At 39.4% G+C, this 21613-nt stretch overlaps 1 protein-coding gene across 11 annotated transcripts in view; it reads left to right on the plus strand.

The window, feature by feature from the left end:
• The window catches only part of PARD3B (par-3 family cell polarity regulator beta), a 665445-nt gene that overhangs the window by 217426 nt on the left and 426406 nt on the right, over nt 1–21613 (plus strand). For 10 of the 11 annotated variants that reach the window (XM_045032213.1, XM_045032216.1, XM_045032214.1 and 7 more), the window contains one exon: nt 20261–20432. In XM_045032213.1, the coding sequence (XP_044888148.1) occupies nt 20261–20432 (172 nt within the window). Of the gene's footprint in view, nt 1–14601; nt 14672–20260; nt 20433–21613 lie in introns of those variants that run through there. The other variant, XM_045032222.1, reaches the window with a different exon arrangement.

Genomic DNA, 21613 nt, shown 5'->3' on the forward strand with positions numbered 1-21613 from the left:
AGACAGGAGATATTGGATCTCCTGGGCCTATAGGGAGAAGAGGCTGTGCAAGCACAGCTATGGACCAGATGTAGAAACATGGACCTCTCCAAGCAGATTGCGTGGAGGATGCAGGAGAAGATGAGAGGGATCAGCAGCAGTGCCTCGTGAAAGCAAAGGAACTGCATCAGGCATACCAGAAGGCCAGGGAGTCCAGTAATCTATCCAGTGCCGAGCCACAGACCTCTGCTTTTACAAAGAGATGTATACCATACTTGGCGGGGACACCACCACCACCCAATACACCGTTGTGGATACCTCAGAAAAGCCCAAGTCACTGACCCCTGGTGTGAACAGCGAGGAAAGATGAGGAACATGCGACCGGGGAGAAGCATCGCTGCATCCCCTTGGATTGCTATTGGCATTTCAACATGCAGCAATGCCATGAGCCAGGACCTATTTGAGACTCCACTGCAGTCCAGTCTGTCTCAGCAGGCGAGCATAGGCAAGCCTGATGCAGGGACAGGAACCTTGAGTGAGTGTGTACATTTATTTCTCATTCTGGTGGAGGCACCCCCAATGTAGCAGGATACAGCTATCGACTTCTCATTAATTTATTCATAGTGGAAGAGAGAGCAGTACAACAAAGAGAGGCAGAGTTATCTGTTTTTCATTCCTGTGTTCAGTTAGGTGGGGAGGGCATGCAGAGCAATTTGTTTATCTACACAGGGATATCTCTTGAATCCTCCTGAGAGATCTCAGTGAAACTTTCATGGAGGTACTCTGCAATCCTCTCCTGAAGGTTTCTAGGGATGGCAGCCTTATTTCTTCCTCCATGGGAGGACGCTTTCCTACACCAGTTGGCGATAACGGGCAGGCACCATTGTAGTAACAAGAGCATATGGGCCTGGGTCGGCTTAGTGATGCCTATAGCAGCTGTGCTCTCTCTGCCTTTGTTACCCTCAGGAGTGAGATATCATCTCAAATCACCACCACCTGTCAAAAATTGTGCCATTATTCACTGCCATTGCCCTGTACTCATGGTTTCATGCAACTGAGCAATTCCCTCCTCATCCTGGTGGGCTATATTCACAATGTCTGGAGCCATGAGTGGCGCTGGGCAGAAGCACTCTGAAGCAACTGTTTCGACATGTCATCTGTAAAACTTCAGGGGAGCAAGAGAAAGGAGTTCTGAATCTTAACTTTCGCTTTCTGTTGTGACTGTACTGACAATGGTACCTCTGTGCATTATCTGTAGTTGCTGCTGTTGTGGCCTTGAGGGATTTCTCCTCTTCCCCCCTTCCCCTCCCCCTCCGCCCTTGGGACACCTGAGCCAGATAAGGATGAGAATGGGATGACTCGGGGTGACGTGTTCAGTGAGATCCTGCGAGCCTGTGCTGCATCAGACCGTGAACAGAGGGCCCGGAGGATGAACATTAGATTTTATGGAGAAGGAAAGAGCAGACAGGAGAAAGGCCAAGGAGTCAGAGATGATGTACCAGGACATAATGGGGCTTCTACGACAGCAGAAACAGATCCTGCAGACTTGTGTACCAAAAATCCCAGACTCGCCTCCCTATGCAGTGCATGCAGAATTCCAGTATAGCACGTCCCTACGCCCCTCCCCAAGTGGCATCAGGGACTGTATCCCTAACACTCGACCCCGGGGACATAAAAAACAACCACAGCTTCACATACGCATACACATCTGACCTGTGACAACCATGGCTGCTGCATGTGTAGCTAAAATGTACATGAATATTCCTTCCCTTTCTTTAAGCTCTGTTTCATATATTTATTAAGGTTTTAATGTATTTGCTTTTAACTTGCACAGAACTTTTCGCGTGTTTTTGTTACTTGGTAATACTCTATTGTTTGGAAAAGAATTCCTCTTTAATAGTTCCCAACATTATGCTTCAGAATGGCTGGTGTTATTGAAAACACCCTCTTAATTGTGACACTTTAACACAACTCATGGGATTAGTGACAAACAAGGTGTAATAATCATAAGTGTACAAGAAGCACCACAAAAGGAATAGATGCATTGTCACTTTTATTCGTAGATGTTCACCAAGCACTGCCCAACTCCAAACTGCCCCCCACCTCCAAAGTGCAGGAGCAGGGAGAGCAGGGTACACCACGTGTTACTGAGGCTCACTGTTAAGTCTTCCCGAGCCCTATAATGCCTCATTGAGCTCTTCTGATCGCTCTTACATCTGGCTGTTCAAACTCAGCAGACAGCCATTTCACCTCCAACCTGGCAGCAGCTTTTCCCTCTTTGTCTCACAGATACTATGCAGGACACATCAGAGAGCTAGAATTGCTGGGATATTTTTCTCCCTGAGATCCAGTCTTGTGAGTAAACAATGCCAGCACCCCTTCAGTCTACCAAAAACACATTCAACTGTCATTCTGCACCTACTGAGATGGTAGTTGAATCTTATCTTGGTGCTGTCGAGGTGGCCAGTGTACAGCTTCATGAGCCAGAGGAGTAAGGGAGATGCTGCATCCCCTTGGATCGCTATTGGCATTTCAACATTGCCAATGGTCATCTGCCGGTTGAGGGGAGAGAGGCCCTGCTTGCAGCTTTCTGAGAAGTCCTGTGTTCTTAGAGAGGCGTGCATCATGCACTTTCCCTGACTAGACAGTGTTGATGTTGGTGAAGAGTCTCCAGTGATCCACCAGAGTTTGTATAACTATAGAGATACAGCTCTTTCTGTTGATGTACTCTGGCAAGGGGTCTGGTGCCAAAATAGGGATATGCTTGCTGTCTTTTCCTCCACCGCAGTTCAGGAACCCACTGCTGCAAATCCATAATTATGTCCTTCCCATTGCTGAGTCGCAGTCCTGTGCTTCAGGAGACGATTAAAGGCCCTGCACACTTGCATGACAGTGGCTCTCACTGTGGAATTTTGAACTCCAGAATGATTTCCTACTGACTGGTAGCAATCTGGTGTTGCAAGTTACCACAATACGATCGCCACTCGCTTCTCCACTGTCAGAGCAGTCCTCATTTTGGTGGACTCGGCATACTGATCCAGGAATGTGACCTTGCATATCTGAAAGTTCTGCAGCTCCTGCTCATCATCACAAACCTGCATTATGATGCAATCATAACAGTCAGTGCTCGTTTCTCGGTCCCAGGAGTGGCACTTCATCAGTTGCAGCCGCTTCATAAACCGACACCAACAACTTTTGAATTGGTCTTTACTGTGTCCCATGGCAATCTGTCCTTTACAAAATCATGATTTTCCGCACAGCTCTTCTTGTGGCTCTGCAGATACTGGAGTATCATGTGTCCTGTGCTTTCAGTGCTTATGACAACAGTGCAGAACTGTGCAGGGTCCATGTGTCTGTCACAGATGGCAGATAGTGACAAGTCCTGTGCAGGTTCATGGGATTTTCAAAATAGGTGCGCAGATTATAGAGATGGCATTGTGGGGTGGAGAAAGTTGCTTGATGGGAGCTTGACCCCTTGTTCCCAGTCACCTCTGTGCGACTTGTTTCTGCCCCACCATGCCTTGCCAAAACACACTGTGCATGGATGGTTATGAGTTGCACACTGGGATACCTACCAGGGTGCATCACACTGTGCATGGAAACAAGCACTCCTGGTGAATATGTGCAGTGCCGATGCGAGACACCAAGTATGCATGTGCACAAGCCTAACTGCGGTGGCATCATGCTGACGTCACTTGTATCAGCAAAAGTTTGTAGTGTAGACATGCCCTTAATACACTATTTCGTTAACCATAGAATGTATTTGATAATTTGAAGCTTTTCTACATAATGTGCTGGAATATAGTTTTTAAGATATGTTCTTTTATCCTTTAAAAACATCGTTAGTTCTATGGCTGAATCTCTGCCACTGTAATATTTTGATCCACTAGAGGTGCTGTATTGCAGGCAGAACTATAGTAGGTGAACTTCTCATTCTAGGTATTTCCAGTGACTTCCTATACTTGGAATAGGAGATATGTGAAGTAGCAGATAAGTTTTTATTGGTGCCCTCTTGTACTATGATTAAGGCAACGATTTAGTCACGGGTATTTTTAGTAAAAGTCATGGAGAGGTTGCAGGCAATAAACAAAAAGTCATGGCCAGTGACCTGTTCATGACTTTTACTAAAAATATCCCCAACTATATCTTATGTGCTGGGGAAGGCAGATGCTGCTGCTCTGGGCGGTGAGGTGCGGCCCAAGGCCCTGCCGCTGCTCCTGGGAGGGGCAGCCCAGGGCAGCGCCCAGGATTAGCTGCTTGGGGCTGCCTGAGCAGTGGCCGGTGCAGCTGGCCCCGGGGCTGCCAGAGCAGCAGGTGGCCTCAGGGCCATCCCCGGCTGCTCAGGCAGCCCTGGGGTCAGCTGCTGCAGCTGTGGAAGTCTCAGAGGTCCTGGAAAGTCACGGAATCTGAAACTTCCATGACCTCCATGAAAGATTCGCAGGCTTAACTATAATGAATACATCTGCAACCACTGAAATCTCCTGTCTTGTCTATTATTATTTATTTATTTTTGGGAATATGATATCTGTTGTCTTAAATGAAATAAAGATTTTGTAACATGTTGAAGTTACTCGCCTTGAGTGGCACTTACATGAGAAGACCCATTGACTTGAATGGTTTACAGTAGAGCAATTTATATGCGTAAATGATTCTCAACATGAAGAATCTAGACAAGAAAGTGGGAGCACTACAGGTCTGTCGCATCTTACGCGCATTTAACATGCGCGATTTCAGCTTTACGTGGTCGGCAAAAACAAAAAAACAAAACCAAAAAAGAGAAAAATAACAATTTTAATACTGTACCTGTAGTGCGGGCGATTCTGCCCACCATTGAACTCAATGTAATTTTGACTATACGCGGTTTTCGCTTTACGCGCTAACCGCAGAACGGAACCCCTGCGTAAGATGAGACAGACCTGTACTCTTAAGTTATAGTGACAGTTTTAAAATATTATCAAATACATATAATTTCAGCAACCAGAAAATTCTTCTTTGGCGAAAAGTGTTTCAGTTTATCAGCCTCGAGGAACATGGTAGAGTTTGTTTGACTTTGGAACCATAGAATATTGGAGTTTAGTTCATAATTCATTTTTGTGCATGGGAATGCTAAAAGTTCTGTCTATGTTTTATGAATAAGTTCTTAAAACAAATGGCCAGCAATTATCCCTTGAAGAAAACTCCATTTTAAATGTATTTATATATGCACTGACCAGTCAAATGTGATTGTTCCCAAGGTAAATCCTTGTTTTGCAGAGAACTTGGGCTAATTTGATCAAAATTAAACTATTTCCTAAACATGCAAAAGTGTTACAATGATATGAACAGGAGTACTTGTGGCACCTTAGAGACTAACAAATTTATTTCAGCATAAGCTTTCGTGGGCTACAGCCCACTTCATCGGATGCATAGAATGGAACATATATTGAGGAGATACATATACACATACAGAGAGCATGAAAAGGTGGGAGTTGTCTTACCAACTCTGAGAGGCCAATTAAGTAAGTTTTTTTTTTCTCTTACTTAACTGGCCTCTCAGAGTTGGTAAGACAACTCCCACCTTTTCATGCTCTCTGTATGTGTGTGTGTATATATATCTCCTCAATATATGTTCCATTCTATGCATCCGATGAAGTGGGCTGTAGCCCACGAAAGCTTATGCTCAAATAAATTTGTTAGTCTCTAAGGTGCCACAAGCACTCCTGTTCTTTTTGCGGATACAGACTAACACGGCTGCTACTCTGAAACAATGATATGAAGTCTTACTGGAAAGTCAGACTGATATTTTATCAAATAATCTGGAATTTGGATTAGTTTTTTCGCCAAATGTACTTTTGAACATTTTTTTTTGCTTAAATATTAGGCATTTTAGCTTGATTTTACTTAGGTGTTCCGAATGTTCAGTTCACTGGTAAAAGTGTGCATCCAACAGGATTGTTTCCCTTTGTATTGTTGCCTTCCTAGTGTTAACTGAGGAAGATATTCTCTAACTTTTTAATGTAGATTGACAGTAAGAATAGTTTTATCCTTTGTTCCTACTGGAGATATAGTATTATAATGCTCTACTTTTTATAACTAAGTGAAACAAAAAATGGGTATGAGTCTGAAGCATTCAGCAAAACACTTGAAGTAAAGGTGCTCTGAAACACAGCCTGACATTTAGGGCAATTCAAGAACCTAGGGAAGAAGGGCAATTGCAGCACAATTTAAGAAAAAAATTCTATAGTGTTATGTTTTGAATCCTGCATTTCATTTGGGATAAAAGTATTCCTAATACCACAGTCTTCTGAATATTCATTATTCATTTTACGTATTCTGTTTGGAAAGGAGATGTGCACGCTCTGAATATGAAATGCAAGTGCTATATCACTTGCAGTAAACAGAGGAAGTGGTGCATTCTTGAAGCCCTGCTCATTCACAAATCTAACAGCATGTATGTGTGCATATGCACGTACAGTATGTATGCACACGCACACCTCTCTAACTTTACATATAGTACTCCATCAGCAATAATTTTCTGAATTCACTTTGAATTACAGCAGCTTAAAATGTTGTTGTATTTAATATCCTTATGAGTTTTGGGTGTGATGTCAACGTTCCAGTTGTTTACTAAGAAATTGTGAAATTTAACTATGAAATTATACTGTAGGAAGCTAATGCTAGGGAAGAAAACTGACTGAAATTTGCAGCATGTAGACCAGTCTTTTAAGGACTATAATAAGCAAAGCAGCAGTAGGATGTCTGCTACGAACTGATTGCTGAAGTGAGTAATTGTCACTGAAGGGTTTTTTTTTATTATTGCTAGAGCTGTGACTTTATCTCTGGAAATGTTACTTTTAGTTTCATTGTTTTCACAGTAATGCTGCATTAAGATGTTGAGTCAAAATAGTTTTTCAAGTCTCTCCTTTTGATAGTTTATTTGAGAACTAATATTTCTAAAAATGTAGTATTTAGGATCACAATTCTTCTAAATAAAGTTACTAAAAGTTGCATGATTTTGCATTTTATTGATCTTCTCCTAAGAGGAGCATAGCTTGATAGAAATGTTCTTTCTCATCCATTCTAGACATATTGATATCTCTTATTTAATCTTTGCCTTTAGAAAGAAAATAGATTTTATTTATATATAACACAAGTCAGCTGTGTGGGTCAGTAATTGGATATGCAGTCAGTTATTAATTTATGTGGTAATATGAACCTTATGAACAGGCCAATTATTTAAACCAGTTCTGAAGATTTCTGTGCAATTCCTCTTCATTTTTTTCCTCTTATGAATTTCATCTTTCATGAAGAATGTATTCAAGGAATTATTAGAGGGTTTCTTTAGGGTCATACCTGCCTGAGACAAGGTCACTTTTAGTGCGCTCGTAAGGGATAAGACTTTAGGGTTATTCCTGGTGTGAGACTAGGTCACTCACAGTGCACATAAGGCAATAGAAAGTGTTTTCTTGTTTCAAAAGCGTGAATAGTTTTTATATCAGGAGCCGCCCCAGAATATCTTTTAGTGTTGGAGTGCCATCAAAGATTTGTAACATCATCTTACTATTGGATACAACCTTGTCCACGTCATAATGACTCTCAGTTCTGTATAAACTGTCGGAGGCTGGGCAAATGGTACAGACCTGCTAAACCAAACATCAGTAAGACTAATAGTCATGGCAGCTGTAAATAACGAATGTTTTTCTGCATGGACAGGACTAATGCTAGAGCTCCGTGATGTGTTGGCAGCATCCCAAGGTTTATCAAGTCTGCATGTACTAATGAAAGTTGTCATGCATGTTGTGTGGTACAGATGGTTTTTCATTTTCTTCTAGGCTTGGACAGTTTAAGTATTCTTTGCATTTCTTTTCCTTTTCTTTCTACCCCTCAAGCCTCCTTATCTCCATTTCCAACCCCCTCCCCCCAAACCCTGGCATCAGCTGACAAAAAAAATCACCGCCACCAAAATCTTGTTTCAATCAACATTGAAAATAAAATTAACATCTATATTACATACCAAGGACAAAAAATGTGGCTTAAGGACAGACCATATTGTCACACCTGGTGTATATTTGAAGATTCATATGGGGGGGAGAATAGACTGCTAGAAGTTCCTCCAGGCCACGTCAGTCCCTCTTTATTTTAATAGCATCTAGCTTCTGTTTAAAGAGATTTTTGCTCTGGTGTTATGAAAATAACCAACCAAAATTTATGACTTTTACAAAAATGGGGTTGAAATCTCTAAAGAAAATAAAACAGTAAAATAGAAAAGCTTAATTGATTAGTTTACAGAGAAGCATGGACATTTTTTGCTGTTTTATATCATAAATATTTTATTAACTAAGAAGGCCAAATAAATAACTGTGCACGGGCTTGGCGGAGACAAATAACTGAAGTTTATCCTAACTGAAAAATTATATAGTGCCCTTTTATTATAGCTTTTGCTTAATGTATACAAATGAAAAATTCTCATGTGTCTAAGTTGGAACAAGGGGACATGTGAATCCTCATTTCCAAGGCTCTGCTTTCTTTAATTTTTTGTCCATAATGGAGAGAGGGTGATATGTAGGATGAAAAAGAGAACAAACAGGTATTTCAGTTACAGAAAAAAACCCCAATACATTTGGATTTGGTATGCAGATTTACTATAAGTGAGAGCAACCAGCTGCTTATACTTAGCTTGCTGTGGTTTGAAAAATCAGAACACATACTGTAAAAGGCACTTACAGTTCAGATTCTCTCTCTCGCTTTCTCTCTCAGATGTATTAAATGGAATTATGCTCTCTCCAAATACCATTCAGTCTACTTACTTTAGAATGTTCACCTTTGTGTTTCTACTACTTTGAAATTATTTAGTGCATTCCTTTGGAGGATCTCTTGACACTGGACTTGCATTTAATTTAGCATCTGAACAATCCTGTGAGGTCGATAGTGACCTCATTTTAAGAAGTTAATATTTACCAACAGTTAACCCACACCACAGTATTTGAGGATATCTCTGTACTTTTCTATGTATTCAGGGTTACCAATTTTGGTTGGACGTATTCCTGGAGGTTTCATCACGTGACATAGTTTTTAATTAAAAAGATTAATCTTTAAATCTTGAAGAGTCCAGGACAATTCTGGAGAGTTGGCAATCCTAACAAAGATATAGTGATGTATCTCAGACATCATAGTGCAATAAAAGTTGCATATTTTATGGCAACCATTTGACAGTCATACATATTATAGCTAATATAGTCCTTACAATCTGATTTTTATGGTGTATCTGTGTGACTTTAAAAGGTGTTCTCCAAAACCAGCTAGTCTTCTATAAAGTCCTTATAGGTGACGGTAATCAGTTTGAAGGTAAATCAGAAAGCATACGATCCATCTTGAATTTAATAGTGTTTCCTCTGTTTGTTTTTACTGGGACAGATGAAAAATGAAAACAAAGGGCATTTCTTATCGAGCAAAACTCAGAAGCAGTATCACATGAAAACATAATGAGTATGACAGCCTACAAATAACATTGAATGTGAATTTCCTTACACAAGAAAGGAGAAAGGTTCTTTGGGATATTTACTTCAATCAACACTAATAAGCCTTGCTTTATGTATTTTATGCATCTGCCATCATAATTATAAATCCTTGACATTTTCGCACAAGCATTTATATATGTCAGGAAAGCAGCCTACAGTCAGCCTTAAAGGAATGGCTGTATTGTTACTATAGATCTGCATAACTGTATTAAAATATTTGCTAAGCGGCTTAAGAAAATTATAACTCAATCACGCGTGAAGAGTTCATCAGCTAAATTTTGCCCCAGATCTCAGTGTTAACTACTCAATCTACTGTCACCCATGCTAACCAAGGCCAAAATTGGATTGAAATGAATAAATGCAGTCTCATCAATCAGTTAGATATGCACACCTGGCACATAAATATGATAGGTCAGAAGATGACAACTTTGGCCAGATTTGAAGGGAAATTGCTCAGATGATTTGAGAGATGAGAATTAGAAACATTGAGTATTTTGCCTGTTTTGCAAATTAACACTTTATCACATTGTGACAAACTTTAAACTTGGTTTGTTGAGAAGATTTGAAGATTCTGCAACACACGGCCTTTGCCATTTTCAAAAAATGGTGGTATATAATTAACCCCATTAACTTTCTAAATACATATGTCAGAGTGTACTGTCAATACATGAAGCCCACCAATGATCCACAGATCCTGTATGTAACTAAGATGTCAACAAACATGAGCCAGGGTGATCAAGTGGATATAGTTTAATTGGACTTTCAGAAAGTTATTGACAAGGTCCTTCACCAAATGCTCTTAAGCAAAGTAGGCAGTCATGGGATAAGAGAGAAGGTCCTCTCGTGGATCAGTGACTGACTGAAATATAGGAAACAAAGTGTAGCCATAAATAGTCAGTTTTCACAGTGTAGAGAGGTAAATGGGGGGGGGGGGGTCTCACAAGGATTTGTACTGGGACTGGTACTGTTCAACATATTCATAAATGATCTGGAAAGAGGGGTAAACAGTGAGGTGGCAAAGTTTGCTGATGATACAAAATTAGTCAAGATATTTAAATCCAAAGCAGACAGCCAAGAGTCGTGAAGGAATTTCACAAAACTGGGTGACTGGGCAAAAAATGACAGATGAAATTCAGTGTTGGTAAATGCAAAGTAATGCACAGTGGAAAAAATAATCCACACTGTATATACAAAATAATGGGGTCTAAATTAGCTGTTACCATTCATGAAAGAGATCTTGAAGTCATTGTGGATAGTTCTCTGAAAACATCTGCTCAGTGTGTAGTGGCAGTCAAAAAAGCTAACAGAATGTAAGGAACTGTTAGGAAAGTGATAGATAAGACCGAAAAAATCGTAATGCCACTGTATACGTCCATGGTATGCCCACATCTTGAATACTGTGTTGCAGTTCTGGTTGCCCCATCTCAAAAAAGATATATTAGAACTGGAAAAAGTATAGAGAAAGCGAACAAAAATAATTAGAGGTATGGAACAGCTTCCACATGAGGAGAGATTAAAAAAAACTGGACCTGTCCAGCTTGGACAAGAGATGACAAAAAAAGAATATGGGAGAAATCTTGAAAATCATGAATGGTATGGAAAAAATGAATAAGGAGGTGTTATTTACCCTTTCAAATAACAGATGAACCAGGAGTCACTAAATGAAATTAATAGGTTTAAAACAAACATAAAGAATTCCTTCACACAGTGCACAGTCAACCTGTGGAACTTGTTGCCAGAGGATATAATGAAGGCCAAAAGTATAACTGAGTTAAAAATAGAATTAGATAAGATAATGGAAGATAGGTCCATCAATGGCTATTGGTCAAGATGGTCAGGGACACAATCCTGTGTTCCTGAACTTCTGAGTGCCAGAAGCTGGGACTGTATGACAAGTGAGGGATCACTTAATAAATTTCCTTTTTCTCTTCACCTCCTCTGAAGTATCTGGTACTGGCCACTGTTGAAAAGCAGGATGCTGGGTTAGATAGACCATTGGTCTGACCCAGTGTCGCCAATCTTGTGTTATGTTCAAACTTGGCCAAGTTGCCAATCCATCAGATCCTTTGCAAAGAAATGCATATCAGACTTCAGCAGAAGTGCTACGCCTCACAAATGGTGTAGCAGGCACTGGAAACCATAAATACACTACATGGAGGATCCTAATCACTACAGAAATCTTGAGGTCTTTAGATACAGAGGTTCTGAATGGAATTCAGAATTTAAAAAATTTTCAGGTGCCCCTTGGAAGATACTTTGGTGCAGCTATAACAAGAAGGCAAAGAAATGATGAGTAACATGGCTTTCACCTAAAGGGGGGTGTAAATCTGTTTACATACTTGGATGTAACTGAATGCTTCCATATGGCATGCATTTTTGTATTTTTCCTAGGCAGCTTTCACAAAAAGCTAAAGACATTCCAAATCAAAACATCATTAAACAAGAGTTAACATTGCAAATAGATGTCAATAATTTAAGGGAAAATATCTTAGCTGTAAAGAAAGACATTAAAAAGCCAGGAAAGTTTAAATTTAAAAATTACATAAAAATAGTGCATGGTCACTGAAGCCATGATATATTCTAAATCTGCAAACTTTCTTGCAGTGGACAGGTTCCTTACTGGTGCAGTTACATGATAGCTTGATTATCAGGCTGTGTCGAAGGTCTCAGCAGAGCCATTTATGACTTTCACCTTTTCTTGACACTAGGCACACCTGAGCCACAATGTCTCAGATGCCTTATTTCATAAGATGGGGAAGAACATGTCCTTCAGGGAGTTTCGTTTTCATCTTCCTGCCATCTGCACTAGTAGTTCTAGAAGGTGGAAAGGGTTCTTCTCCTTGATCTCCATCCATTCCCAGATTTGTGATCTTGGTAGGAGATGTGGCACCATGTATAAGTACTGGAGCTAAGAGCTATTTATCTGACCAGCAAGGCTTTCTCCTCTTCATTAAAATCCAAATCTATGTAAATTGTGAAGGAATGCACTACCCAGACTGCCAAAGGGGTTTGTTCTAGCCAGCTGAGTTGAGAAATTTCTTAATAAATTCAGTATCCTCATTGATCAGGTTAAGATTTTGCTACAGTTATTTTTAGTAAAAGTCATGGGCAGGTCATGGACAATAAACAAAAATTCACGGAATCCCATGATCTGTCTGTGAATTTTACTAAAAATAATGAGAGGGAGGGCGGGTTTGACACGGGGGGCTGACTGAAGCCCAAGTCCTGCCGCGGGGCGGGGGTGGTATGTGTTTGAGGAGAAAGATCCTGAGCCTGGTTGGGAGTGGGGGGCACCCGTCACAGCCCCAGTGGCTCAGAGCTCTGGCGCCCCTGTCGCAGCTTCAGGGGCTCAGAGCTCAGGCCTCCACTATCCACAGTGGCTGACTGCTCCAGGGTCCTTGTGTTGCCTCGGACCTCCAGCATCCCTGCCATCCACGGTGGCTTATGGCTCCATGGCCTCCACCACCTGCGCTGCCTTGGAGCTCTGAGGCCTATTACTATCCATGATGGCTGATAGGTCCACATCCCCCCGCTGCACCAGGGCTGAAGCAGAAAATGTCACATAGGTCACAGAATCCATTACTTCCGTGACCTCCATGACACAATCTTATCCTTATTTATAACAAAGTTCTCTGACTATGAAAAGTATGACACCCCCCTCCTTAAATGTAAATGAAGCTAAGGGACAAACAGATATTGTAGTGGTCTAAAAGAGATGGAGATACCAGGTATCTTACATAGTTAGGAAGGAGATGCAGGCAGGATCACCTGTTCAGTAAGAATGCAACTGATATGGCAATAATGCTCTAAAAAGTCAAGAATGGCTTTATAGAAATATAGTACGGAGAACAATCTGACCAGTGTTTAAATGGAAGACTATTAGTTTTATAAACAAAGAAATTACAATACTTGAGTTTATGCTAGAAGGGGACACCCTTAGGATGAGACAAATGAACCTATTCTTCAGTATTTGCAGTACATCCCAAGAATAACAATGCCAAGTTTAGTCCACATTTCTGTAGCTCTCACAGCTAAGTACTACCCCAAGCAGCTTTAGGTATATACTGAGCAACTCTGTAGTAGATAAGGTTATTTCAAAGTGAGGAAAGACTGTCTATCTGCACCAGTGGTTGTAATAGAAAAATAACTAAATGTCTCTTGGAAGAAATCAAAAAGTGTTTTTTTTTCTCTCTTGGGTGGGTTTGTTTTTTGTTTTTAAACTATCCGAAGTATAATAATCTCGAACAGTCAAGTAGGCTCTTATCAGATCCACTCAGATGCTGCATAGATGAAGAATCTGTTTCAATTCATAGAGTATGTTTGACTGATCAAAGACACCACCTTTTTAATAGGATCTTTTAGACCCCAGAATAACACTCAGAATCAAGAATCCCAAAAATCTGGAATCAAGATGCCAAATATAGTCTGCTGGGTCTCCTGCCCCTGAAGTGAGCCTCCCCCCATCATTTCAAAGGCAGGAGACCCAGCAGTTTGGAAAGCAAAAATGTATGGAAGTTAATTTTTTACCCATGATATTGAATGACAGAATCACCAATCTTTAATGATGTCTAAGGATAAGACTGTGTCACAGAGGTCACAGAATCTGTGACTTTCAGAGATCTCCGTGACATTTTCTGCTTCAGCGCAGGGGCAGAGTTGTCAGTCGGTGGAGGGCCCCAGAGCTCCAAGCCGCTGCGTGCGGCGGGGGGACCCCAGAGTTCCAAGCCGTGGGGAGGGGGGACGGACCCCAGAGCCGTCAGCTGCCAAGGGTGTGGGGGGGCCCCCGGAGCTCTCAGCTGCTGTGGGCAGTGGTGGGCCCTGGAGCTCCAAGACACTACGGGCAGTGGGGGCTACAGAGCAGTCAGCCACTGCGGGTGGTGGGGACCTTCAAGGGGGCCCTGGAGCTGTCAGCCCCTGTGGGCAGGGGCCCTGAGTTCTGAGCCACTGGGGCTGTGGTGGGGTCCTCGGAGCACTGAGCCACTGGATGCCCAGCCTCCTGCTGCGGGGCTTGGGCTTCAGACCCTTCCCCACCCCCCTGTTATATCCTTGAAATACTCCAGGATGTAAGGGGGAGGGAGCGGTAAGTGGCCCCAGTGGACACTGCTTTTCAGAATGTTCCGGAAGCTCACCGTGTTGGTGCCCTGATCCCACAAGTAGTAATATGCAGAGCATCATCTTGAAGAAGGCTGGTTACAGTTAAGTAACCTTCATTTATTTTTGTGAAGTAGGAAAGTGACAAAGTTGTATGAGACTGTACTAAACTTTATTTCCATCATTTCTACGTAGGTCACAGCGTTCCATGGCAAGCCCATTGAACCATTTCTTGACTATGTACCCACAATTTTTTGTTGAATCATGAGTGATTCTTGATTGAAAGTTCTTTGGTGAACTAGGAAATGTGTTTATTATTAGACTTAAGATGTTGAGAAATACTTTTCATGAAGCAGGAACTGGAAATTTATAGTTTGTTTAAAAATTAAGGGTTTTTTAAAAACTTTTGTTTCCTGCAGCGTTTGCAGTCACAAGCATGTATCATCAGAACTGAAACTAAGATTATTGTAAACAAAGCAGGACCCTGTCTAGTCTGCATTCACAGTCCAAACTGAGTGAAGGGCATTTAAAAAACCCAAACCAAACTATGACTGGTGAAAACTAATTGGGGGGAGGAGGTTATCATCAAAGGCACAAAGGGCAGTTAGTCACCCATCTCCAACTGAAAGTTAATGGAAGTTGGGCACCTAACTCATATTTGTGACTTTGACAAGTATCCCCCTGCTTCTTAAAATAATCCTTCCTTTTTAATCTTCTAATGTGTTATTAACATAGGTAAAAACATTTACTTTTTAAATGATTTTTAACCTGTCAGTACTTGAAAGCTGATGAATTTAATTGCATGCAAGTTTTGTTATTTTCCTTTGAGGTTTACACCAAAGTGGCACTATGTAGATGAAGAATGTTTTGGGTTGGAGAGGAAATAGAAGTATCTCTTTAGTTCCACTTATGTTGGCTGAAATTAGTGAAGTCATATGTTTATGCCTGTTCTTGTACTCATGAAGACTCTTTTTTTTTTTTAAAGATTAACAACACTAATCTAGTTGTCAAAAGCATTTTTTTAAAAAGAGAAATCATTATGAAGTCTTTGTTTAAAACGGTATACAAAAATCCAGTTGCTGTTGAGGTACAGATAGACAAATGCTTTCAAATAAGTCTGCAGCATTCTACCATTCATTCAAAGGTGATAATTTGTTTTTCTCTCCTTGTGAAATTGTGAAACTTCACAGTATTATTTAGATTTAATTGTGCTTGGTTAAAACTCGTAACTAATGAAATTTTTCATTGGAACATATTATGTCGTTCGCTTCTTTTTATATTGTTGCATGCTAATAAATGTGTGTTCTGTAGGTGTAGCTGTATATGTATGTATATGCATGCACACCCTGCAAGTGAGGAGAGCATGCAGTTGCTGAAGGTTATTAGGGTAGAATGTAACCAGTTTTGAAAAGACTGTTAGCCCTTGGAAAACATGCCATTTCTTATGGGGAGCAGGGATGAGGGAACATTTTATCTTTGGATGACTCTTAAATGAAACATTCCATCAATTTTCTACATCTTAGTGGGCCACTGATTCCCTCAGGTGCAACACTTTACTGCTTTGTATTCAGTCCTTCTCATTCAATAGCATTATTTTCCTCCTATTGTCATTTACTCTTCTTATATATGAGATTATATCTGTATTTGCTGAATGCATGTTTGTAGTTCTGTGTTTGGGTATATATTCTCTAAACTTGTACACACATTTTGTATTTTTCTGTAAATCATGTAATTGGAATAATTTTAAAATGTTGATAGTTTTAGTACCTCTTGATATGCCTTTAACATAGGACACCCGTACAAAATCAAAATTTGACTTTACTAAATTGCATTACAATAAGCTTTCCACACTTACTGGCAACTGTAGTGGTAATAAAATATATCTGTTCCATGTTGCTTCCTTATGGTGGGTTTTTGCATACTTAAAATTCTTTGTGTACAAAATAACAAGTAAGTGCAATAGGTCTGATAATTTATTATTTGTCTTGGTGACTGATAGATTATTAAAAGGTGCTAGATTTAAATGGAGGTTACAATGATGTGTGGAGTTGAAGTCCTAATTATACAAAAATGCCTTTTAAAGGTACTCTGTGATGACAAATACTTGTATATTCTTTCCTCAAGTCACTTTTTTTAAGAAAAATGGAATGTTTTAAATAAATATACCAAGTGGACAATTTTAATCAATAGGATAATGGGATCACATTTTGCAGATTGTTTGAATATATTGTTAGAATAATCTTTTGATACACTGATGTATTTAAAAGAATTAGTATGCTGATCCACTTAGCTTAACTTGACAGAGTGACCAATTGAAAACATGAGGATATTTGGTAATATATATTAATGTAGGATTTTTTAAATCTTGCTTGGAGACCATCATTTCTTTCCTGATGTGAGAGGATAGTAGTATTCTCCAATTAAAGAATTTTCAATACTGGAAATGAGCAGTCAATTACTAAAATTATTTTTGAATAGCTAATTTGCATATCCTTAATTGTATTCATTCCTTTTTGGGAGGCTGAAGTTGATATTTATTATGTTTTGATTGATTAGTAATGCATTTGTAATGTTAATATGGTTACAAGCTAGGTGCTGTTGTAAATGGAGTCCTGAGTAGCTCTTCTGAATAAATGTTTTTAATAAATAAATTAGTTTTTATTTCATTGATGAAGGAAGATCTTAATTTTTTTAGCTACTAGTATCCTCAGTGCATGAAATATCACCTCTTTTACACGGTGTAAAAGATGGGAGTTTAAGTCCAGTTCAAATAACTTAATTGGTGGTGACTGTTATAGAAATGCCTATAAATAATTACTGTAATATAACAGGAATCTGACAAAAAGATGCACAGCTAAGAAGACTTCTAGACTCTTCATTGTTGCCGGATTCTCAAATAATGACAGCAGTAGAAAATACTTGTACTAATTTAGGCTGGCTAGGGGACTGCATCCCACTTTGGCATATAGTTTTGGTCAAAATGATCTGCTCATCTGTAATCTCCACATTTGATTAGTGAGTTAAGACCTGGGTTCTCTTTACAGCTTTGCCATTGACTAACTGTGTGACTTTGTATCTGGGAAGAGGCAGTTTCAAAGACAGCCAGGGCCTGGCTCATAGATAACTTCAACAATCAAGATTAGTATCTTAAAATGATTTTATAATTGTTGGGTAGCCAGTGAGGTGAATGGAGCATGGGAGTGATGTGTTTTTTGTCACCCTGTGTTGGTCAGCAGGTGGCGTATTGCATGTTATACCTTGTGGAATTTCTTCACTACCTGTGGTTTATTTCTCAGTTCATTGCAATAATATACTATTATGATTACTGCTAATGTTTCATTTAATCTGTCTCTCATTTTATGGATGTGTAAAATGGAGATAATAATGCTTTACTCACCTCCTGGAAAATGCTTCAAATCTATAGCTGAAAAGTGCTATGCCATTACGTAGTAGTAGTATAAAATACTATTGTAATATGTGTGCTGTTGTATTGAGATATATTATACTATTGTCATGCACCGGGTAATGAAACCACAGAGAAACTCCACCTGGTGCAACACAGAACAGTGTGCCTGTTGATCATCACATCACACTCACGCTCCATTTGCTTCACTATTTACCCATCACATACCAAAATGAGTTTCAGATCCTGGTGTTGATCTTCAAAGCTTTCAGTGAGTTGGACCTGTGCTATCTGGCTCTCCTTATCCCTCAGTAACAGCTACAATCCTTGGGAATGAAAGAAAGTTATTATGGGAAAGGTGAGACTCGTAAGAGCTGAAGACTAAGCCTTCTGTGAAGCTAACCCACAACCGTGAACTTCCTTGAACTATGAATGATAGTCTATACAACATTCATGAAAAAATGTGACACACCTTTTTATCATAGCCTTCCCGTGACATTATTGTTAATAGTTATTTAACAAACAAGAAAAGCAGCCATACTCTTGTCTTGGTCTTGATGTGTATGTCTTGCTCTAGTTCCCCCATTTGGATACTATGATGGTGAGTTTCCTTGTACTTTACTATGACTTGCATTGCAAAAAAAAAAAAGTTTTGTTACTAGAATGAGTCTTTTCCAATAAGTTTAGGTTAAATACAAAACAAATTATGTGTAGTAAGAATATAAGCGTGGTCATGGAAAGAAAGCAGTCTTTGTCTAAAAAGGAAAGCAAGTTTTCTTCCTAATTATTCAGGGTGTTTTGTGTGTTGCTGGAATATATATTGGTAAACATGAACTGACACATTTCTAGCAACCAAATTATAAATGAGTGGGAGACCTAAAAATGTCAGTTTCTTCCTTAGAAGCACTTCAGGTTTTTTTCTCCTCTTATTCCCTCCTTTATTTTGTCTCTCATTCCTTTATCTTGTATACTTCTTTATTCCCTTAGGCAAATGAGTGTCTTTAAATCTTTGTCTCTTTGCTTCAATATTTTACTTATCTCAGTGTATCTTTTTGATACTAATCTTCAAGGTATATCTATATACGTGTGTATACTCTCTCTCTCTCTCTCTCTCTCTCTCTCTCTCTCTCTCTCTCTCTCTCTCTCTCATATTTTATATATATATATTAATATGTGACTCTGTGTGTGTGTGTGTGTATATATAAATGAAAAAGTAACCCGAACCTTAATGCTTGTTTTTTTGGAACGATCTAGAAAGTGCTCTTTTCAAATTTAGTATGGACTAAATCAGTCTCTTAATAAATCCTAAGTATTAAAACAAAATACGTACACCCTAAACTGCAGAAACCATTTCAGATGATATTCAGTGGACAACATATGTCCATTTAAAGCACAGAATGAGATGATTTCCTCAATGAAATACACTGATTATGAAGTTGTGAATACTGTTGCATTCACATCCTCTGCCCTTGGTGCCAGTGGATAATCTGAGAATGGATCAAAAGGGGAGGAGGGATAGCTCAGTGGTTTGAGTATTGGCCTGCTAAACCCAGGGTTGTGAGTTCAATCCTTGAGGGGGCCACTTAGGGAACTGGGGTAAAAATCTGTCTGGGGATTGGTCCTGCTTTAAGCAGGGGGTTGGACTAGATGACCTCCTTCCAACCCTGATAGTCTATGATTCTATAACACATGTGCCTTAAATTTAATCTCCAAAAGCTCTCTGATGTAATTGACACTGGGATTTTAAAACTGGAAAAACAAAAGAGGTTATTCAATGATATTTTTATTATTGAACATGTCTTATAAATACCTTAGGATATTGTAAGAACACAGTATTCACCTATTGTCCCTTCTTTATTTACCAGAAGAGAAACTGAAAACAACAAAAAGCCTTGTATATCTCACTTATATGTACCTGCGTTGTACTGTGGGACTTTAAAAAAAAAAGTGTTTAAACATGGAAGCAGTGCTTCAGTTAAGAGTTATTTTTTATGGCTGAAATATGGATTTCTCTATTTAGAGGTTTGTAATGAAAATCCTCAGAGAAATTTTCCAGTAAACTAAGGTGCTGATTCAGAAAAGCATCTCTTTTCAGGTCACCACGTAAGAACATGCTTAAGTCCCATTGAAGTCAGTGGATTTAAGCACGTTTAAGTATTTTCTTGAATCTGTGCCTCTGTCATTTTTAAATCTGTCTGATACTTTTATCCTACCGTCAAGGCAATATTTGTACTGAAAAGCAATGTCAGCCATATTTTAAGTATAAACTGTAATATCTTTTGTTTTACAGCTGATTGCCGTGTATGATGAACAAGAATTGCACAATAAGATTGACAGCACCAGTGTCAGTTTGACAGACAGACCCAGCCCAGATCCTTTTGAGATGGAGGTGGCTGCCCAGCTGGCTACCTTTCAGCCAGTTGGTGGTGAGATTGAGGTGACTCCTTCTGCACTGAAATTGGGTACGTGCGCGTTGTCTTCCAATTTTTAAAATGACTACTGATCATCATCTAGGAGGGTTATGTGCCATAGCCTCTCTAAAGTGCTCGTCTGTTGCCTCTTTATTTTCATCCTTCCTGTTGGTGTGTGTTTGTTGCATCTGTCTTCACTGGTGATAATGCTGTGGTGAGGCCACACAGAATTTTTCAGAAACAGATTGAAGGTGATTCCCATTCTGGTGTGCCCTCAAAGGAGCAGCACTGCCTGACAGGTATCCAGAAAATTAATGACACTAAGGGATGTTTTCCTGTTTTCTGCTAGAGATCACTATTAAAATTTTGAATAGAGAGATCTCCTTAATAAACCAAGTATGCGGCTTAGAACACAAAACGTAAGTAGTAAGGCTACTACCCTGTCTTACTTTACTCTAATGTGACTATGTATTATAGGGGTCTCTGAACAGTGTGTGATAAAATTCCTGAGCACATGTGGTTGGGTTAAGGATAGAATTTCAGTCTTGGGTCTGAAATGTTTGTGCCTTGTTGGTTTAAAGTTAGACCACTTATGACTTTTGAAATGGAATATTTTGCATTCTATTTGCTTTGTTTTAATTTCATTTTTAAAAAAAAAAAGGAAAAGACTGATTAAAAAGAACGTTCCACCAACATTTTATTGAAAAGGAAGTTAGTGCTGTGAAGAGAACCTTTACTGTTCTAGTTTGTGCCTGTCAGGGAAAGCATTCAATTTAACTGAAGTCAATGAAACCTTCCAGACTAAGGTTTACATTATAATAGGTCATTCAGAGTGTTTGTAATTTCAACCTTCTGCAGGATTTCTTCAGGCCTGTAGTCTTGGGAATTGATGTATTCTTGATGTAACTTCCATATATTTCAGAATGTTATGAACTGTATTCTTGATATGTATGGAAAGGCTTCATCTGTCTGAAGGACCTCTAATTGAATGAGTTAACATTCTGTGTTACACACATAAGATCTAGCATGAAATGCAAAAGATATCTTAACGTGTTTTGAAAAATGAATACTGTTCAGATAATCCCCCTGAAGCATATTTTAATGGACCAGTACACATGCCCTGTCTTAGCTCAATATTGTATTCACATCTTGGGAGAGGGAAGGAATTATATTTCATATTTTAGCCTCCATGCAAAAGTATGTAAAGCAACTAAATTGAATTTTTGTTCAGA

Source organism: Mauremys mutica, chromosome 10 (genome assembly GCF_020497125.1).
Source record: "Mauremys mutica isolate MM-2020 ecotype Southern chromosome 10, ASM2049712v1, whole genome shotgun sequence".
Taxonomy (NCBI): domain Eukaryota; kingdom Metazoa; phylum Chordata; order Testudines; family Geoemydidae; genus Mauremys; species Mauremys mutica.